General features: G+C 38.6%; 2 protein-coding genes across 5 annotated transcripts in view; one reads left to right on the top strand and one right to left on the bottom strand.

Annotated features, from left to right (window-relative positions):
* LOC306891714 (zona pellucida sperm-binding protein 3-like) overlaps nt 1-20837 on the bottom strand; it is a 44095-nt gene that overhangs the window by 11462 nt on the left and 11796 nt on the right. Inside the window, exons 1-8 of one of the 4 annotated variants that reach the window (XM_079452200.1) lie at nt 14843-15441; nt 14651-14772; nt 14466-14569; nt 14209-14386; nt 14022-14139; nt 13870-13955; nt 13705-13793; nt 13318-13625 (exon numbers count right to left, since the gene is read on the bottom strand). In XM_079452200.1, coding sequence (XP_079308326.1) covers nt 13558-13625; nt 13705-13793; nt 13870-13955; nt 14022-14139; nt 14209-14386; nt 14466-14569; nt 14651-14772; nt 14843-15388 — 1311 coding nt within the window. In that variant the 5' untranslated portion in view covers nt 15389-15441 and the 3' untranslated portion in view covers nt 13318-13557. Of the gene's footprint in view, nt 1-13317; nt 13626-13704; nt 13794-13869; nt 13956-14021; nt 14140-14208; nt 14387-14465; nt 14570-14650; nt 14773-14842; nt 15442-20837 lie in introns of those variants that run through there. The other 3 variants (XM_079452202.1, XM_079452201.1, XM_079452199.1) reach the window with 3 other exon arrangements.
* Nucleotides 3815-6017, top strand: LOC306891761 (zona pellucida sperm-binding protein 3-like). The gene is made up of 8 exons (XM_079452275.1): nt 3815-4443; nt 4516-4637; nt 4729-4832; nt 4912-5089; nt 5159-5276; nt 5339-5424; nt 5500-5585; nt 5655-6017. The coding sequence occupies exons 1-8, from the start codon at nt 3862-3864 to the stop codon at nt 5720-5722; spliced, it is 1344 nt and encodes a 447-aa protein (XP_079308401.1). The 5' UTR covers nt 3815-3861; the 3' UTR covers nt 5723-6017.

The following is a 20837-nucleotide window of genomic DNA, read 5'->3' as shown; positions in this document are numbered from 1 at the left end:
TAAATCTACCCAGAGTTGATAGAACTAACTCAAACCAGCTGTTCTGAAACCAAAAAATGAATTTTTCACATCTCGGTGAAAATCAACTCAGAGTTCACATTTTAACTCAGTGTTGGTTGAAATGGGCCCCAGAGGAGAACAGTTTGTTCATTCTTGTTTTGATTAAAATTATTTGTTGAAGGTTCTTGTTAGAAATGTTTCCAAATTAGTTAAACACGTTGCCATAACTTCTATTTGACATCACAATTGTGTTAGAAAACAGACAAACACATGGGGTCAGCGTTGAGCTATATAGGCAGGATAGATCATTAAAACAAAATGTATGGGGCAAATATAAAAGCAGGGATAGGGGGTAGAAGAGGGTATGTCTCTTTAAATGAGGGGAACATACTCTCTCCATGTCCCATACTCTCACTGCTGTTCCCACCCCACAGATATTGACCCAGCTAGCTGACCAATCTGGGTGGCAGAAACTGTGTGGCTTCAAATAATCCGGAGGCTGTTTGTAGTTTAAGTAATTTTATTTGCTCCAAGTGAAGATACAAGGGATGGGAAAACCATGTATTATGGATTATTTGATATTTTTCTGCTTTTTCGGTGGGACTATTACCAAAAATCTAAAGTCTTAGGTTATGAGTTTAATACTCATAAGTCATTCAAAAAAATGTCTACAGGCACCCACTGGATCTGCCTTTGTGTTTGCAGCCTAATACTGCAGAGAAAAACCTATTTTTAGTGTGAAAAAGAGTTGAAAGGAGGATGGGAAATACTGAGAGAAAACAATTGAACCCTTTCAACCACAGATCAGTTGCAGTCTCCAACCAGCTCAGTCCCGGGACTGGGGGCACAAATTCAACAATCAGTCCATCAACATTATACTTTTGAGGACGACATTGGCTACTATTAACAGTTTAATTGGGGAGATTACATGTGTGTAATTATATCTGCACCAGCGTTAATCTTGGTTGGGTGACAAGAGGAGTGTGACACGAAGTATGCAACAGTATCTGCTTGTCATGTGAAGACAAAAATGAATCTTGGTCTGCAGGGTGTCTGAATTATCTGTCTGTTGCTAAGAAGCTAGAATTATATTTCGAAACGTTAAGCGATTAGCATGGATGAATAGTAATTTGAACATCCTCAATATGTCAAGATAACATATGTTGGTCATGAAAGTTTAGGTGGATGTTTAAACACTCAGTTTAAAGAAAAAAAGTTATAAAGAAATAATATTAATGACACTGTTTTGGTAAAACAGGTCAGGTTTATTGTTTGAGTTGGAAAATTATCCTATGGAATAGAGATGGCGAGACTCCCAAAAAGAAAAAAAGAGTTCTGAATGCTGAAATCTAAGCCTGGGAAAATACACTTGCTGTGTCACGAGGACCCTTTTTCCGTCGTGCTATAACCTCAACCCTTCTTCAGTTGGGAGGACATTCTTTTCCACTTTGCACTGGTAGGACTGAACTGATTTCACGCACGCACTGGACTTTATTAAAGAACTTTCTGGACGGTGTTCGTGAGACAATTCAGAAAAAAAAGTTCTAACAAGAGTATAGTTCACTGAATATTGTTGAATGTAAATCAGATGTAAATTTTGGATTTAAATTTTTATCATTTCAGTTTGATATATGTTTTAGTTGGGTTTAAATGTGGTTACATGACAATGTACCCTGGTTAAGGAAATTATTTGGTTTGTCTAACGGTATAGGAGGTTAAAACTAAAAGCTAATTTGAATAAGACCCTAACTCTAAATTGAAGATCAGTAAACCTTAAAAGCTGTCCAAAATCAAGATCAAATCAGAGTTGTGCTGTACTCGATAACTAAACAAGGATAAAGGTTAAACAGCAAAAGCAATAAAATGCTGTTTTAAGAGAATACGAAAAGAAAACCAAAGACAACACCGATAACTCATATTTTTCTGCATACATTTTCTTGTTTTCTTGTATTGTTTTATTTTCAAACCGATTCATGTTGTTTACGTGACTATTCAATCGAAAAATATATTTTCTTTGAGTATTTTACCTTTTATATGATTTATTTACTGCCAGTATTTATTCTGTTCTCCACTAACCTAGAAACTGGTCCATTGCTCCAACCTACATTGCGGGCACTTGTTACATAAACGTTGTCTATGAGCAAATACCAGGCACAACAGGTGTGGATCCCTACACACATTGGAAAATCAACTCGGCCTTCTAGTTTTCATGCTACTTTCTAGAAACAATTAGAAACTAATAAAACAGATTATACAATTAGACTGTATGGGCCCACAAAGCGAATTAAACCATACCTAACTAGTCTATGACAAAAGATATCTTAACCGGCACACATTTGACTATGAGAAAGTGTTCTAAAATAGATAGTGGATTCCAGATCTGCTAAAAGTATGGAAATAAAGTTACTGAAACATTTAAAAGAACATGGATAAACACACACACACACACACACACACACACAACAGATGAAAGACATCAGGGACCCGTTTCAGAAAGCAGGGTAAGTGCAAACTCCGTGTAAGTTAACCCCAGAAAACGGGATACTCTGGGTTTTCCGTTTCAGAACGCGAGGTATATCAAACCCACGACCACGGGGTAAGTCAAGCCCGTTTCAGAAATCAAGGTATCTTATACTTAGAGTGAGTAACCATAGTAACCTACTCTGTGAACCTAACATGGTCTGGAGCAGGTTTTATTCCAGAGGTTTGTTACAATCTCCGCCCCCTTTTAGAAACGCGAGGGGTGTTGAAATTGCCTACGCCGTTTGTTTATTCATTCGTTTTCCTTAATCGCGCACAAGTTCGTAACACAGACAGTTAAATGGCATGTCTGTTTATTCAGGAACCCGTAGTAGATGAGGAAACAGCATTAATTTTGGTAAGAGTTAAATTTACGTCGGGAGAGAATATATGGTGAAGCCCCGTTTGGATGTTTTATCATATCTGGAGGATTTTTTTTTGAGCAATACCGTTTTTCCTAACCTTGCAAACGTTGTGTTAAAATGCAGATTTGTAACTCTTTTGTTGTTCTGGAAAGAAAACAAGGATAAGAATATTTACTCGCTGTGTTTCATCAAGAACAAAACTAAATGATTTTATTTTGAGAACTGTTTTGTTTTCTACTTTGCAAATGTATTTAAGAACCATCTATTTTATGACTGAGATTCTCCAGAGTATTTTAAAATTAAACATAATTCGAGGACCACAGTATATTTTGTTCATTTGTGCTATTTGTTTTGTTTGATTACGCTTAATAGGTGAATTCAAAGTGTTTAGAAGGTAATTGACATTACTTGTTATAAGAATTCATAACGTGTCTCAAGAGATGCAAACTTTCCCATTTTGTCTATGTGCTGTGCAGCATATAATATAGGTCATGCTGAATCAAGTTTAACATAGAACCACACATTCTAGATCCGTTCACACAGTCTAATCATAATACAACCGGAATGGGGAGAGAAAATTATAAATTCACAATAAATAGTTGAACTGTAATGATCATAGTCCCTGTGAAGTTTGCTTATAAGCTTTACTACTTTAGATACTTTCTAGAGTATTAATCTGTGCGTGGCTATGTGTCTGAATTCATAAAAAGTACAAGAAACACAAAAAACAAGTGCTGCTATGCATGCAGTTGGTTATGCTTTAACTTGACAGGTCTAATTAAAATAAGCAAGAGTAAAGCTCTAAATACAAAGTGCACACATCCTGATTATTATCTGCGTAAGAAATGTCCAACAACCTCCACCTGTTGCAAACTGGTTAGGTAAATTAACAAGTCTAGAGAAGCATTACGGTAATCACTAGAGGGGCGGCGCCATCCTGATATCCAAATGTATAAATTTTGATTCTGGTTTCCTAATGCTTCATGGAAACTCATGTTCAGCAATGATGGGGTTGTGGCAAGTAGTATTATGTTTGGTGCTTGTTCTTGTTGGCTTGTCTGATGCACAATGGCGGGGAAGATCGGCCCAAACTCAGAAGCCTCGTTCATTTAGGCCTAGGTCAAATATGCAAGTTCCTCAGCAGAGTGAAACTAGGATGCCTAAGTTTACCCAAACTAACAACCCCATGCTTGTGCCACAGAGATTTCCTTCTCAGTTTTCAATGCAGACTGGTCAAGATCCTGTCAGTGTTCAGTCTAAACAGCTTTTGCAGGGTCCGATGGAAAAACTGACGTGGACCTTTCCAAGACTGCCAGAAGAACTGGCACAGCCAGAGATTCCTTTTGAGCTGCGGCGCCCTGTTTCTCCCAATAGTGTAGGGGCTCAGTGTGGTGATAATTCAGTGTATGTGGAAGTGATGGAAGACTTCTTTGGCACCGGAAAACCACTAATGGCTTCTGGTTTTGCACTGGGAGGCTGTGAACCAATAGGGGAGGACAATAGTGCTCGAGTGCTCATCTTTGAGTCAGAACTGCATGGATGTGGCAGCATGTTAACGGTGAGAAGACTGATCCTCTACTTGCCAAAAGTGTTTAGGTTCTGAATTTGAGTAACATTCTTGTTTCTTTAGGTAACCGATGATGAGCTTGTTTATGCCTTCAACCTAGTCTATACTCCCCAAGAGGCTTCAAATGGTGTTCCTATTGTCAGGAGTAGTTCTGCTACTGTCAGTATTGAGTGTCACTATCCAAGGTGAGGTTCTGAGCTCAAGATGGCTGTATACTCATGCGTGTAGTGAAATATTTAGCTATTTGTGGTGAAGAGCTTTTTCTGTAATCTATAGAATGCATAATGTGAGCAGCAATGTCCTGGTGCCTACTTGGGTACCATATGCAGCTACAAAGGTCGCTGAAGAGCGGTTGGTCTTCTCCCTCACGCTTATGACTGGTTTGTATTATACAGCTTTAGCTTTTAATGTAGTTTCAACTTCATTTTGAAGACCATGTCTATTTTGTCCTTGAAACAGATGAGTGGCAGTTTGAGAGACCCTCAAACCAGTACTTCCTGGGTGACATTGTGAATATTGAGGCCTCTGTGAAGACGTACAACCATGTACCCCTCCGTGTGTTTGTGGACCGTTGTGTAGCCACTTCATCCCCTGATGTGAACTCTGACCCCAGATACTCATTCATTGAGAATAATGGGTAAGACATGGCCCTTTATTCAGCCTATCCTAGAAGTATTGCATGGTGTTTAACTCTTTTCTTCACCAGATGCCTGGTTGATGCCAAGTTCACAGGCTCGAGCTCTCGCTACCTGCCTCGAACTCAAATTGATAAGCTGCAGTTTCAGCTGGAGGCTTTCAGGTTCCAGCAAGTGAATAGTGGGCTGGTATGTATTTGCTTTAGTTATGAGCACATTATAGTGCACGGTTTTGAACACTGTCTTTGCAGGTCTACATCACATGCATTCTGAAGGCGGTTCCTGTAGCCACTCAAACAAACCCTGAGCAGAAGGCTTGCTCTTTCTCCCCTAATGGGTATGTTTCCCCCCCAAAAGCCTTCACTGGATCAGTAGGGTGACGTTTATCATTGAGGATGTCTTTGTTTGGCAGGTGGGTGTCTGTAGATGAATCTGATCAGGTGTGTGGCTGCTGTGACTCAACCTGTAGCAGCAGTAGTGCAAGCGATCAGGTTAAAGGTATGTGTTAACACGTAAACTTGCAAATTATGGTCTTGAAGTTTCTCAATATTTGTCTGTTCTCTATAGATCTACAGTGGGAGCAAGTATCTGTTGGGCCCCTCAATGTGAAGGAATTTGGCTTTGGTCGACTGTAATTAGAAATGGCTATGATGTCAAGTGCTGAATAAAAGTGATTTATACATGGTCTATAAGTGGTCGTTCTTCAAGGAGTCTTGAACATCTAATTAACTTTTTGGTTCTTGTGCCACTCAAAGCCTTTCTACCTTAAGCGGTAATTTGGGTGTAAGCCAGGTAATGCATGGCAGATAAATGATTCTTGACTAGGACCTCTGCTGGCAAAAGTGAGCGACTGCGCTGTTGCAAAATGTTTCACAACAGACGACAAAAAATAAATGAGATTAATGAATCCGTATATGAAGTTCATGACAGCAATCTGTTCCAATGCGTACTTGAGTCAAAGATAACGTATAGTGGGTGTAGACATTTTTCTCTAAACTTTTGCAATTTATGAATAAATTAATGCCGACACGGTTTGCTGCATTCTATTACAAATAGCTTTCCTGTAGCTTGTATGTAGGTTTGATTCTAAGGGATTGCAGATACCCGTCAAATGTCTATGCATATACATAATGCTATGCAAGTCGCTTTGGGTAAAAGTGTCTGCCAAATGCCTATATGTAAATTATTCACTGTAGTCTAGTAAGGCCCATATGCTGACTATTTCAGATTATCAAATTACTTCCTAAAATAATATATGAAGATGTGTTCCAATACTTTTTCAGCACTCATCATGAGGGAGTCTAGCTGTATAATTACCCAGATCCAAAATTCTTGCAACAATGAACTCTTACAGTAGGCTATAATCAAACAAAATGCAAAGCAATACAGTAGTCAAGTCAAGTCAGCTTTATTTATATAGCGCTTTTTACAATTTTCATTGTTACAAAGCAGCTGTACAAGAAAAAAATGACAAAGTAAAACATAAAAGGTTATGGAAGTCAAAACACAGGTCAAATATCAGACACACAATAAATTCCTATATGCAGTGTTAATTAAATAAGACAACCAAATTCTAGCAGCCCCCCCGGCCAGGCAAAACAGTGCAAAACAGTATGCAAACGGTGGCGAGGAACCCAAAACTCCATTGGAGGAGAAAAAAAAACCTTGGAGGGAAACCAGGCCTAACCAGGGGATTCCAGTTCCCCTCTGGCAAAAACTGCAGCCTCTGCACAAGCTCAACAGTGCTTGCACAACAAGGCGAAAATAAAAAAAATTAGATTTAAAATTATCATTAATAATCTAATAGTGGCTGAAGTTTTGTAGGGACGTCACTTCCTTCGTCCAGCATTTGTCAGGTCTAGGAATGGATTGCGCCCTGCCCGCTCCGCTCTTGTAACCTTGGAACAATGAGACAAGACTGGCTGAGAGTAGAGTACTGTTCTGCACTCTTTGATGCAACAAATGCATCAGTTGTTATTGGAAGTGTCCCTGGTTCCGGTTGATCTAACTAGTGCAGCCTAGATCTTTGAAATACATGTATTATGATAATCTAGTGTATGCAAGATTAAAAAGATGCGTCTTTAGTCTAGATTTAAACTGACAGAGTGTGTCTGCCTCCCGGACATTGCAGGGAAGACTGTTCCAAAGTTTAGGCGCTAGATAAGAAAAGGATCTGCCGCCTGCACTTGATTTTGAAATTCTAGGTATTACCAACTGACCTGACGCCTGAGAGCGTAGTGCACGTGATGGACTATAATACGTAAGAAGTTCTCTCAAGTAGTGAGGAGCTAAACCATGCAAGGCTTTATAGGTAATAAGCAAGATTTTAAAATTTATGCGATGCTTTATAGGTAACCAGTGCAAGGTTGACAGAACCGGGCTAATATGCTCATACTTTTTTGTACGTGTAAGAACTCGAGCTGCCGCATTTTGGACCAGTTGGAGTTTTTGTAATAGGCCTGAAGTACACATCAACAACCTAAGAGAGCGAGCCCTGTGTTGTGCTTTCTAAAACATTTCAATCTGAGGTAAGCCGCAGTCACTTTAGAGAACGAATCAAGCATTGATACAAAGCTTCACTGAAAATCTACATAAAGATGGCCTAGGCCAGGGGTCTGTATCCTTTTTGAAGTGCTGTGCCATAAATTCTTTTCATGGCAACCACTGTGCCATTTTAAGATCAACGTTTAGTATTCCATGTAATTGTACCACAATATTTATTTTTAGATTGACACTATTTGTATACTTATACTATAAGACCGAAAAAAAAACAATTGAATAGACTAAGATTTTTTTTCAATAAAAAACAATTCACTGATTTCTTAATTTTAAACTGTTTACGCAAAACATTTTGCTCCTTTGAAAGGAAGACAGCAAGAGTATAAAACACTAGTATTGGAATCCAGTTCTAATGCTGCTTTTTCACATGTTAAAGTTATCATCTTTATTTTTAAAATTTATTTAACAACTGAAACGGTAACATATGTATATAAAAAAATTATAGAACAAAAAGCAGAGCAGCAAGAGTTTGTAAAACAAATAATACTGTAATCACGTTTTAATGCTGCTTTTCAGTGTTAAATCAAGGATTACCAACATGGCCCAGTGTAGGCGAATGCAAGATTAAATAGATGTACGGTACTTATTAATACTACTTGGTGTGAGCCCTGGTCCTGTTTTCCTTTGCTGAGCTCTGTTACCTTGGGAGTGTAGTATGTCACCTTAAGTTTCACGCATGCTTCGGAATGATCAACAGTCAAGCGATTGCGAGAGGGACAGAGCACATATTGAGTATTTTCGTTTTACGTATCTCTTTTTACATATATCTACATTTATGCATGCATTTGAATATTAACCAACATGATATATCTTCATTTGTGCATGCATTTGAATATTAATCTACATATCATTTCACATTGCATTTTTAATATCACACTTTTTTATTATCACACTTTTTATCAGTCATGAAGCATTAAGAAGTATTCATAGGAATAATAGAATAGAATATTAATTATTAGAGATATAATCAGAAACCATATTTAACCACATTTAATTCAAGATGATTGTGAGCAAATGACTAAGATGATTTAATGACTTAATGTTACAATCAGTAGACCAAATGACTTAATGTTACAATCAGTATACCTGTTTAATGATTAGTTACATAAAAATACTTATATAGCATGCTTAAGAATACTTTTCAACATTTTACAGCAATATAAAATCCAGTGATGTCTGTGAGGCCTAGAGGCCTGAGGCCTAAGGTTCAAATAAAGTTCAGAGGATGAGATACAGAAAACTTAGTTGCTTTCCTCTAACCAATGTATTGCATGGTCAAGGACACATTATGAGTTCACCAAGTTGCTTCACCGGAAGAGTACCGGAAAAGTGTCCAAATATGGGCACATTAATTATTTGTTTATGCACCAACCAAGATTCCACGATTAAAAACGTATCCTGTTGCCTGGGATCTATTGGTGGCAGAAATAGGGTTATTGGTCATTAAAAATAAGAGATAACGGGAATTTGCCTGATTGGTGAAACAGACGAACCCCCTGCACCAGTTTTCACTATAAATATGGGGTTGAAAACATATTTTTAGATGCTTTGGGAAGATCTCACTTTGTTTGGCATGCGCAAATAAAGTTTACTTTTTGACACCTGGACCTTCTTTGTTTGAGCAATTTTTTGAAACTACAAGATCAATTTTCCACAACACACATTGTTCACGTGTGAAAATATTTGCTCGCAGGGGTATGTCGATCCAAAAACCGTCAGCAAAGCCAAAGAAACTCTTTTGAGACAGCAGAATTTTTCTGGCAATGATGCCCAGCATGTAAAATGCAAGATCCCTGATTGACTGCTGTGGTTTCCAACTCCTTGCGGAGTTCTGTAGATTTTGTCATCCAGAGTGCTGAACTCTTGAGCTCAATTAGCTGCATTTCCATGTCCTGTCTATCCATCCACTCTATCAGAGATGCATCGAATTTGTGTCCATCGAAGCTCAAAGGCTTAATCAAAAGAGGGAACATTCGTCCATATTTCCGAAAGTCCCCAAAACGTGTTGTGAACTCCAATTCGAGTTTGAACATGTATTTGGATATTTCACTCGTGTTGACGCTGCACTGTGCGTACAGCTCCCGTACATGTTTGAATTATCGGAATATGGAGGTAGCGATATCCCTTGAGAAAACTGCCAGCTTGTCCATAAACGCAGCCCATGTTTCGAACATGTTCAAAATGATGTGTTCAGCCCATTGAGGTGGAGATTAAGCTTGTTCAGGTGGCCTGTGATATCAGTGAGAAAGATGACTTTCAAAACCCATGTCTCATCTTCGAGTTCAGTGTAGACTTGGCCTTTTTCAGCCAGGAAGGCTTTAATACTGTCAAAGCAGCCAACAAATATCTCCAGAACTTTACCACAGCTTAACCATCTGACTGCCAAGCAGAGAGGAATATCTTTGTACGTGCAGTCCATTTCCTCGAGAAGGGACTGGAACTGTAGGTGTGTGTTTTGCTTAACTAAGAAATAAACAATCTTTACAACTGTAGCCATAACGCTATTAAGATCTGAATTTGACATTTTTGCACACAGTGTCTTCCCCTTTTGTTGTGTCAGTTATTAATTTTAGGCAACAGTTTCTAAATTCCTCTCGGAGATGATAGGTTCTCTCGATCAAACCCCAGTCAGTCTCTCAACACAACGTCTCGCTCAAGCCGCCGTATTTTCGCTTTTGTGTTTAAAAACTGTGGTCATGTTATCTCAATTAGCCCATAATCTTACATACTATTCATAATATAATCATTTTGAAGTTGCTACAGTTGTAAATATAGGTATACCTTACGAACATGTACCATGGTTTTACTACTGTAAACGTTTATTAACCATGTATTAACTTTTATGCAACTACATAACCACAGTTTTACCAAATATAGCATGGTTAAGATATGGATAGATTAACAAAACCATAATTAATTTGTGGTTGCCATTGTTTAAATTTTTAAACTAATGTTTGTCCTTTATTGTTATAAAAACATGGTTAAATCAAGGCATGCCATAATTTAGTTAGCTTGAGGTTTTGATTGAAATTATATTTTTTTATAGTTGAAATTATATATTTTTTATAGTTGAATAGAATAGTATAGTTAAATAAATGAATTCTAGTCCTCCATGTACACATCCAGTACTTGCAAAAATTAATTGTATTTCCATTTTATGCTTACATGAACACAAAACCACTAAGAGCCGCAAGGCTATGGGCGATGGCGAATGGATGGCCAGGTTGGAGGCAATAGACCAGCCCCAAAGGCAGCAGAAATGGCATGACCTCTATCAGAAGGTACAGCAATGTTATCTGTATCTCATATTATGCAGTATACAGGTCACCTTACAATAGTGCAGACAATATAGATCAGTATTGTTTCTTATCTTTTGTAGATAGATAAATGCCTCATGCAGGCCCTGTGGACAGATCTCCCTCTTTGGAGAGTCTAAGCACTGCAATTGTGGATTCCACACTACTAAGGTGATCGATTTGAAAATGACATTTAACGTTTTATCACATATGTCAATAAGTACAATAAACAATGAAATGCTTTACTAACCTGGTGCTGCTCCACTAAACAAAGCATGTTCTGATCATGGAGATAAAATATGCCTCAAAATATGTGTTTTGTTTATATCTGAACTGAATACATTCAAATCTAGCACAGCTTTGATTATGCACCTGTGCCATTACATACTGTTTTGGATTTCTAGCAGGAATGGAATACTAACAAAACTGATTTTATTAGAAAATTGTTAAAAGGTGACGACAATCAAGGCAAACAATGTGCATCAATGCTTTGTCGAGCACACACAGTCGGCTTTTCAGATGCGTTAAAATGCTTGAATAAAATATATGGATGGAGCCTTAAATATAAGACGCACAGAGAGGGCCAATTGAACTCAAAATCGCTGTCAGAATCGCAAATGTAGACAATCAGCCATCTGGTGAATTATGGTAGAGGTAGAGTATATGCAATATAGACAAATGACAGGGTAAAACACAGAACCTCTTTCTACTTACTTTCGTTTTGTTTCTATTGTTTTTTAGAATCTGTTGCAATCGTTTCAACCATCAGATTTCAGTAACAGGAAATAGTATTACAATCATCACAGATTTGTTTTTTTCTGGGAATGGAATGAATTGGTAAATGATAAAAAAAGGAATTTCAGGGGGACAACACATTGTTGCAACGCGCGTTACGGAGATTGTAACAGATTGTAATATTACCCACATTTTATTAGAAATGCGTTATATTACTGCGTTACAGCAAAAATGAATAGATTACTGTAATATTACATTTTTAATGCCTTACCCCAACACGGATTGCCATTGCGTTCCTATTTCCAGGGGGCTCTAGTTTTGCCCTAGTTAACACAGCCAGTAATTTCTAAACCGCTGGCAACAAAAGTGAGTACACCCCTAAATTGAAAAGTGAAAATGTCTAAATGCCAGTATTTTGTGGCCACAATTATGGTCAGCACTGCCTTAACCCTCTTGGGCATGGAGTTCACAGGTAGTGTCGAACATTCGTGCTATGTTCTGCGTGTTCAAAATTGGAGAGAGGCCAGTTAAGAAAAAGAAGTTTATTGATCAGAAGATTAAAAAATACAACAGCTGCTGGGTGGGTCCTCCGACGCAAACGTCTCACAAAGGACCGACTTATTATAAATGCTATGTAAAATTGTTTTTCTATTTCACTGGTGTCTTTTCTTTGCTGGGGGGTTGGGGAAGCCTGGGAACAAGTCCAAGCCGCTTTCTCTCCTTTGTTCTGCCTCAGCCAACCAGCTCACACTCCTTTGCTTTCGGACCATCTGCCACACATTATATGGAAACACCCCACCAAATTCCATGGGGCTCCGTGTGTAATCTGATCTTTACACACACCATTTCCTGTGGAAAATGCACTCAATTCACAACCCTAACTCTTGGTTAGCCCAACTCACACTGGTTATATTTTCAACATTATGCACGGTTAGTAATCAATAATGAAATCATAAAGCACATTAAATGTAAAGGCATGTTTAAACCACAATAAAAATCCTTCAGTAGCCACTGGAGTCCTCTTCCGTTCCTCAATGACGACATCACTGAGCTGGTGGATGTTACAGACCTTCCGTTTGAGGATGCCCCACAGATGCTCAATAGGGTATAGGTCTTGAGACATTCTTGGCCAGTCCATTACCTTTCCCCTCAGCTTCTTTGGCAAGGCAGTGGTCGTATTGGAGGTGTGTTTGGGGTCGTTATCTCCAAAGGAAGTGGATCATGCTCTGCTTCAGTATAGCATCACGGTACATTTTGCCATTTATGGTCCCCTTAATGAACTGTAGCTCCCCAGTGCTGAAAGCACTCATGCAGCCCCAGACCATGACACTCCCACGACCATGCTTGACTGTAGGCAAGACACTTTGAGAACTTCCAGTGACCAGTATGAGAGTGATTATAATTTAACACACCATCTCCCCATTGGCACCCGAGACCTTATAACACTTAACAAAAATCACATGACACGGGGGTGGGGACAATGGCGAATTGGGCCCAAGTTGGACATTCACTTAGGGGTGCTCTCACTTTTGAGTCAAGCGGTTTAGACATTAACTGCTGTGCGACAAGTCATTGAGGGAAAGCCAATTAATGCTGTTGTACACACTTGTGAGACACTGTATATGGGCACAGCTGGATGTGTAGCAAAACTGATGAAGGCACGGTTTAAAGAACTGAAATCGTAACGTGCAGCTTTTTTGTGCCTGCCATGAATTACCTAGCCACAATATGCAAAAATCAGCCAAATTACCACTGTGACAGCAGAACCAAAAAAATAGCAAGTGTAAATTTGATGAGCAAGGCTCCTTGAATGACGACCATTTATAGACCATGTATAAATCAGTTAAGAACAGTTTTATTCAGCACTTAGCAATTTAAAATTACAGTCGACTGAAGCCAAATTCCTTGACATTGAGGGGCCCAATAGATACTTGCTCCCAACGTAGATCTATGGAGAACAAACTAGTGAGCAACTTCCAAGACCTAAATCAGAATCATTTGTAGTTCATCCAAGTATTAACCCATACCTTTAAGAACCTGATCGCTTGCACTACTGCTGCTACAGGTCGAGTCACAGCAGCCACACACCTGATCAGATTCATCTACAGACACCCACCTGCCACACAAAGACACAGCCTCAATGATAAACGTCACCCTACTGACCCAGTGAAGGCTTTTTGGGGGAAACATACCCATTAGGGGAGAAAGAGCAAGCCTTCTGCTCAGGATTTGTTGGAGTGGCTACAGGAACCGCCTTCAAAATGCATGTGATGTAGACCTGCAAAGACAACAGGGTTAAAAAACAGTGCACTATAATGTACTCGTAACTAAGGCAAATACATACCAGCCCACTGTCCACTTGCTGGAACCTGAAAGCTTCCAGCTGAAACTGCAGTTTATCAATTTGAGTTCGAGGCAGATAGCGAGAGCTCGAGCCTGTGAACTTGGCTTCAACCAAGCACCTGGTGAAGAAAAGAGTTAAACACCCTCCAACACTTCTAGCATAGGCTGGGCAAAGGGCCATGTCTTACCCATTATTCTCAATGAAAGAGTATCTGGGGTCAGAGTTCACATCAGGGGACGAAGTGGCTACACAATGGTCCACAAACACATGGAGGGGTACATGGTTGTACGTCTTCACAGAGGCCTCGATATTCACAATGTCACCCAGGAAGTACTGGTTTGAGGGTCTCTCAAACTGCCACTCATCTGTTTCAAGGACAAAATAGACATGGTCTTCAAAATGAAGTTGAAACTACATTAAAAGCTAAAGCTGTATAATACAAACCAGTCATAAGCTTGAGGGAGAAGACCAACCGCTCTTCAGCTACTTTCGTAGCTGCATATGGTACCCAAGTGGGCACCAGGACATTGCTGCTCACATTATGCATTCTGTAGATTATAGAAGTTGGTCACCACAAAATCTTTTACTAAACGCATGAGAATAAAGCCAGCTTGAGCTCAGAACCTCACCTTGGATAGTGACACTCAATACTGACAACAGCAGAACTACTCCTGACAATAGGAACACCATTTGAAGCCTCTTGGGGAGTATAGACAAGTTTGAAGGCATAAACAAGCTCATCTTCAGTTACCTAGAGAAACAAGAATGTTACTCATTCAAAACCTAAACACTTTTGGTAAGTAGAGGATCAGTCGTCTCACCGTTAACATGCTGCCACATCCATGCAGTTCTGACTCAAAGATTAGCACTCGAGCATTATTGTCCTCCCCTATTGGTTCACAGCCTCCCAGTGCAAAACCAGAAGCCATTAGTGGTTTCCCAGTCCCAAAGAAGTCTTCCATCACTTCCACATACACTGAATTCTCACCGCACTGAGCCCCTACACTATTGGGAGAAACAGGGCGCCGCAGCTCAAAAGGAATCTCTGGCTGTACCGGTTCTTCTGGCAGAATTGGAAAAGTCCACATCAGTTTTTCCATCGGACCCTGCAAAAGCTGTTTAGACTGAACACCGACAGGATCTTGACCAGGATTCGGCATTGAAAACTGAGACGGAAATCTCTGTGGCACAAGCATAGGGTTGTTGGTTTGGGGAAACTTAGGCATCCTAGTTTCACTCTGCTGAGGAACTTGCATATGTGACCGAGGCCATTGTGCATCAGACAAGCCAAATGCAAGCACAAGCACCAAGCCAAATCCCACTTGCCACAACCCCATCATTGTTAACCATGAGTTTCTATGAAGCATTATGAACCCTGAATCAAAATTTATACATTTGGAAATCAGGATGGCTCCGCCCCTCTAGTGATTAGCGTAATGCTTCTCTAGACTTGTTAATTTGCCTAACCAGTTTGCAACAGATGGAGGTTATTGGACAGATGGAAATCCGGATGTGGGTACTTTGTATTAAGAGCTCTTACTCTTACTCTTGCTTATTTTAATTAGACCTGTGGAGTTAAAACATATCCAATTTTAATCCATAGCTGCGCTTGTTTTTGTGCTTCTTGTACTTTTTATGAATTCAGCCTAAACAGATGAATACTCTAGAAAATATCTAAAATAATAAAGCTTAATAAACAAACTTCACAGAGACCATGATCATAACAGTTCAAACTATTTATTGTGATAACGATTTAAGTAATACGTTGGGAGTATTCTTATTGGCAGAAAGCAAATAAAATTGTTCCCACATCTCAGAACGCCCTCTTTTTCCATGAGGTTCCATGAGTCCCAAATTCTTGCAACATTAAACTCCTACAGTAGGCGATAATCAAACAATTCAATACAAAGCAATACCGTACACCTCAACAACCTACGAGAGCGCGCCCTGTGTTGTGCTTTCTAATACCTTTGAATCGGAGTACAAAGCAGTCACTTTTTGGAGGACGAATCACCATTACTTCTTTCTGTTAACCTATAAAGCATCGCATAAATTTTAAAATCTTACTTATTACCTATAAAGCCTTGCATGGTTTAGCTCCTCACTACTTGAGAGAACTTCTTACGTATTATAGTCCATCACGTGCACTACGCTCTCAGGCGTCAGGTCAGTTGGTAATACCTAGAATTTCAAAATCAAGTGCAGGCGGCAGATCCTTTTCTTATCTAGCGCCTAAACTTTGGAACAGTCTTCCCTGCAATATCCGGGAGGCGGACACACTCTGTCAGTTTAAATCTAGACTAAAGACGCATCTTTTTAATCTTGCATACACTACATTATCATAATATATGTATTTCAAAGATCTAGGCTGCACTAGTTAGATCAACCGGAACCAGGGACACTTCCAATAACAACTGATGCATTTGTTGCATCAAAGAGTGCAGAACAGTACTCTACTCTCAGCCAGTCTTGTCTCATTGTTCCAAGGTTACAAGAGCGGAGCGGGCAGGGCGCAATCCATTCCTAGACCTGACAAATGCTGGACGAAGGAAGTGACGTCCCTACAAAACTTCAGCCACTATTAGATTATTAATGATAATTTTAAATCTTTTTTTTTTTATTTTTGCCTTGTTGTGCAAGCACTGTTGAGCTTGTGCAGAGGCTGCAGTTTTTGCCAGAGGGGAACTGGAATCCCCTGGTTAGGCCTGGTTTCCCTCCGAGGTTTTTTTTCTCCTCCAATGGAGTTTTGGGTTCCTCGCCACCGTTTGCATACTGTTTTGCACTGTTTTGCCTGGCCGGGGGGGCTGCTAGAATTTGGTAGTCTTATTTAATTAACACTGCATATAGGAATTTATTGTGTGTCTGATATTTGACCTGTGTTTTGACTTCCATAACCTTTTATGTTTTACTTATAGTCATTTTTTCTTGTACAGCTGCTTTGTAACAATGAAAATTGTAAAAAGCGCTATATAAATAAAGCTGACTTGACTTGACTTGACTTCATTATTAAAGACTTTTCAATTCTATTGCATACTTTAACCAGAGCATCAGTTGTTGATTTGCACCTCCTAAATCCAGTTTGATACCCTTTAAGTAGATTTATGTATTCTAGAAAATTATTCAAATGCCCAATTATAATTTTTTCCATTAATTTTCCAAATTGTGAAGTTATGTGCTATAGGCCTATAGTTTCCCGGGTCTTTACCTGGCTTCGGAAATGGAAGGATTCTTGTTCATATGCTTGGTAGTTTACCTTCATTCCATACTTTGTTAAACAGCTTAAGAACTTTCTCCAATATATTATCAGGAAATTTTCTAAACATAGCATAACATAGGTTGTCCGTCCCTGGTGCAGATTATGCAGTATTATTGAATGCTCTTCTGACATACAAGTTCTGACATATTAATTTCAGAATCCATAATATACATATTTGACTCTTTGGTATATAATATATTCCTATTTATTTTAAGTACCTCTTCTTTCCTTTTCTTATACCTCCAGGTGGCTACCCTTGTGTGTGTCTGCAAAGGCTCTAGCAAGCATATTGGCTTTTTCCATATCTAAAATTGCATGGGTCCCATCTTTAATTAAGAGAAACATGAGGAGGCTCATCATCTTCTTAATCATCGTCCATACTTGATTTAAGTTGCTCTCTCTGCCAATTGTTGAGCAAAACTGTCTCCATGATTCTCTCTTAGCCTCTTTAATAACTTTCCTGGCTGATGCCTCCTTCCTTTGATAATTAATAAGACTGTCCACTGTTAATGTTTCACGCAGATTCTTTAAAGCTCTATTCCTGTCCTTGATAGCCTCAGAACATTTATCATTCCACCATGGGACACTGGTTTGCTTCTTTTGATTTTGACCAACAGGAATGCTTTTATCATCAGGTTATCCTCAGAGAGTCAGTTGCTATGGTTACTTACATAACCCGAAAGTTACCTCCGTTTTTGGAACGGAAAGCAGAGGTTATCCGCTTACTTACTCCTAAACTTACCCGGGTGAGTCACATAACCTGCTTTCTAGAATACACCCCAGTTTTAAGCGTTGACTAACAGTTCGTTACAAGGCAATCTATACACACTTAATTAACTAAATCAACGTTTAATACAAAATGACACCAGATATAAACGACTTTATTACTTGTTGAGTGTGGTTTTCATCCTCCTGCTGAATCTCCCTCCGCTGTGTGTGATTGTTCGAAATCTCCTTTATTGTAGGTGGCTGTTTTTAATGCCTGATCAAAGGTTATTGCGAACTCACCACTTGGGACACTACTACTACTACAACTAATAATAAGAAATAAAAACAACAAAAGAACACATTACAAAATTGTTGTTTTTAAATGAAATATCTGGACATTTAACAGTAACAATAACATTAAATAATAACATTAATAACATTAGAGATTAATGTGAATAAAGAGGATATGTGCAACTCTGGTTTATAAGACAGTTGTCTAACTAATGTATCTTGTGCTTAATATATATATATCATAATGTGGTTTAGTAAAAGTTTTATTCATGTGCTAAAAAGAGTCCCCGTTAAACGGCATTTTGTATAGCACGAATTGAACATATAATACACGAATGACAAATAACACAAACATAATAACAATAATACAAAAATATCACAAATAATAATCGGGACAGAATTAAACAAACAAATAAGCGGTATAAATTAAAATGGTAATTTATATAGGGTTATAATTTAAATAGGGTTATAATTTCCAAGGAAGTCTTCATAGCTTTGGCATCGGTCCATTAACCGGTCTTAACATAAATGACCCAATAAACAATGCACCGTACAAGCGCAGCGCAACTTCTTGAATCTGTTCAGTAAGGAGCGTTTTCAATGGTGGATCAAATTGGCTGAACAGGTCATCCTTAAAGAAAAGTACACAACCTGAAAGAAAAGCCTGAGATCATGTGCATTCAAGAGACTTGGTTAAAACCACACCTTCATTTTGTATTGAAAGGATATAATAGCATTAGATGTGATAGAGGAAAAGACAGAGGAGGAGGGTGTATGAGATTTATTAAATTAGGAATATCGGATAGGTTTATTGAATCCAAGGATCATGAATGTGTGGTAACTGAAATATTTAATAAGGGTAGAGGAAAATTTACTATCATTATCTACTATAATCCATGTAAACCATTTTTAAGAGAAATCATAGATAGATTTGGCCTAGTGGTTAGAGCGCTTGTGATCAGAAGGTTGCTGGTTCAAATCTCAGTGCAAGCAGGTCATGACTGAAGTGCCCTTGGGCAAGGCACCTTACCCCTGATTGCTCTGCAGTAATGTGCAACTGTAAAGAACTACTTGTAAGTCGCTTTGGATAAAAGCGTCTGCCAAATGAATAAATGTAAAATGTATAGACTAAACACTAGTTGATAGGTAGATGTGAATGGGAAATAGATCAGTACAAGCAGATTTATATGCCCAAAAATGGAATAGAAAAAAAAGCAGATTGGGAGAAATTTGTAGGGGAATGTGGAAAGTATATCAATTAATAATGATAAGACAGTTGATTAAAAATGAATAGTAGTGTCCGTTCTTTTATATTGGCTGCTGCCAGCCAAAGCATTCCTGTTGGTCAAAATCAAAAGAAGCAAACCAGTGTCCCATGGTGGAATGATAAATGTTCTGAGGCTATCAAGGACAGGAATAGAGCTTTAAAGAATCTGCGTGAAACATTAACAGTGGACAGTCTTATTAATTATCAAAGGAAGGAGGCATCAGCCAGGAAAGTTATTAAAGAGGCTAAGAGAGAATCATGGAGACAGTTTTGCTCAACAATTGGCAGAGAGAGCAACTTAAATCAAGTATGGACGATGATTAAGAAGATGATGAGCCTCCTCATGTTTCTCTTAATTAAAGATGGGACCCATGCAATTTTAGATATGGAAAAAGCCAATATGCTTGCTAGAGCCTTTGCAGACACACACAAGGGTAGCCACCTGGAGGTATAAGAAAAGGAAAGAAGAGGTACTTAAAATAAATAGGAATATATTATATACCAAAGAGTCAAATATGTATATTATGGATTCTGAAATTAATATGTCAGAACTTGTATGTCAGAAGAGCTTTCAATAATACTGCATAATCTGCACCAGGGACGGACAACCTATGTTATGCTATGTTTAGAAAATTGCCTGATAATATATTGGAGAAAGTTCTTAAGCTGTTTAACAAAGTATGGAATGAAGGTAAACTACCAAGCATATGAACAAGAATCCTTCCATTTCCGAAGCCAGGTAAAGACCCGGGAAACTATAGGCCTATAGCACATAACTTCACAATTTGGAAAATTAATGGAAAAAATTATAATTGGGCATTTGAATAATTTTCTAGAATACATAAATCTACTTAAAGGGTATCAAACTGGATTTAGGCAAATCAACAACTGATGCTCTGGTTAAAGTATGCAATAGAATTGAAAAGTCTTTAATAATGAAGTCAAGTCAAGTCAAGTCAGCTTTATTTATATAGCGCTTTTTACAATTTTCATTGTTACAAAGCAGCTGTACAAGAAAAAATGACTATAAGTAAAACATAAAAGGTTATGGAAGTCAAAACACAGGTCAAATATCAGACACACAATAAATTCCTATATGCAGTGTTAATTAAATAAGACTACCAAATTCTAGCAGCCCCCCCGGCCAGGCAAAACAGTGCAAAACAGTATGCAAACGATGGCGAGGAACCCAAAACTCCATTGGAGGAGAAAAAAAACCTCGGAGGGAAACCAGGCCTAACCAGGGGATTCCAGTTCCCCTCTGGCAAAAACTGCAGCCTCTGCACAAGCTCAA

The sequence above is a fragment of the Barbatula barbatula genome (assembly GCF_947034865.1).
Source record: "Barbatula barbatula genome assembly, chromosome: 1".
NCBI lineage: Eukaryota > Metazoa > Chordata > Actinopteri > Cypriniformes > Nemacheilidae > Barbatula > Barbatula barbatula.
The sequence above is the reverse complement of the archived record's forward strand: the minus strand, read 5'-3'. Positions and strand labels throughout refer to the sequence as shown.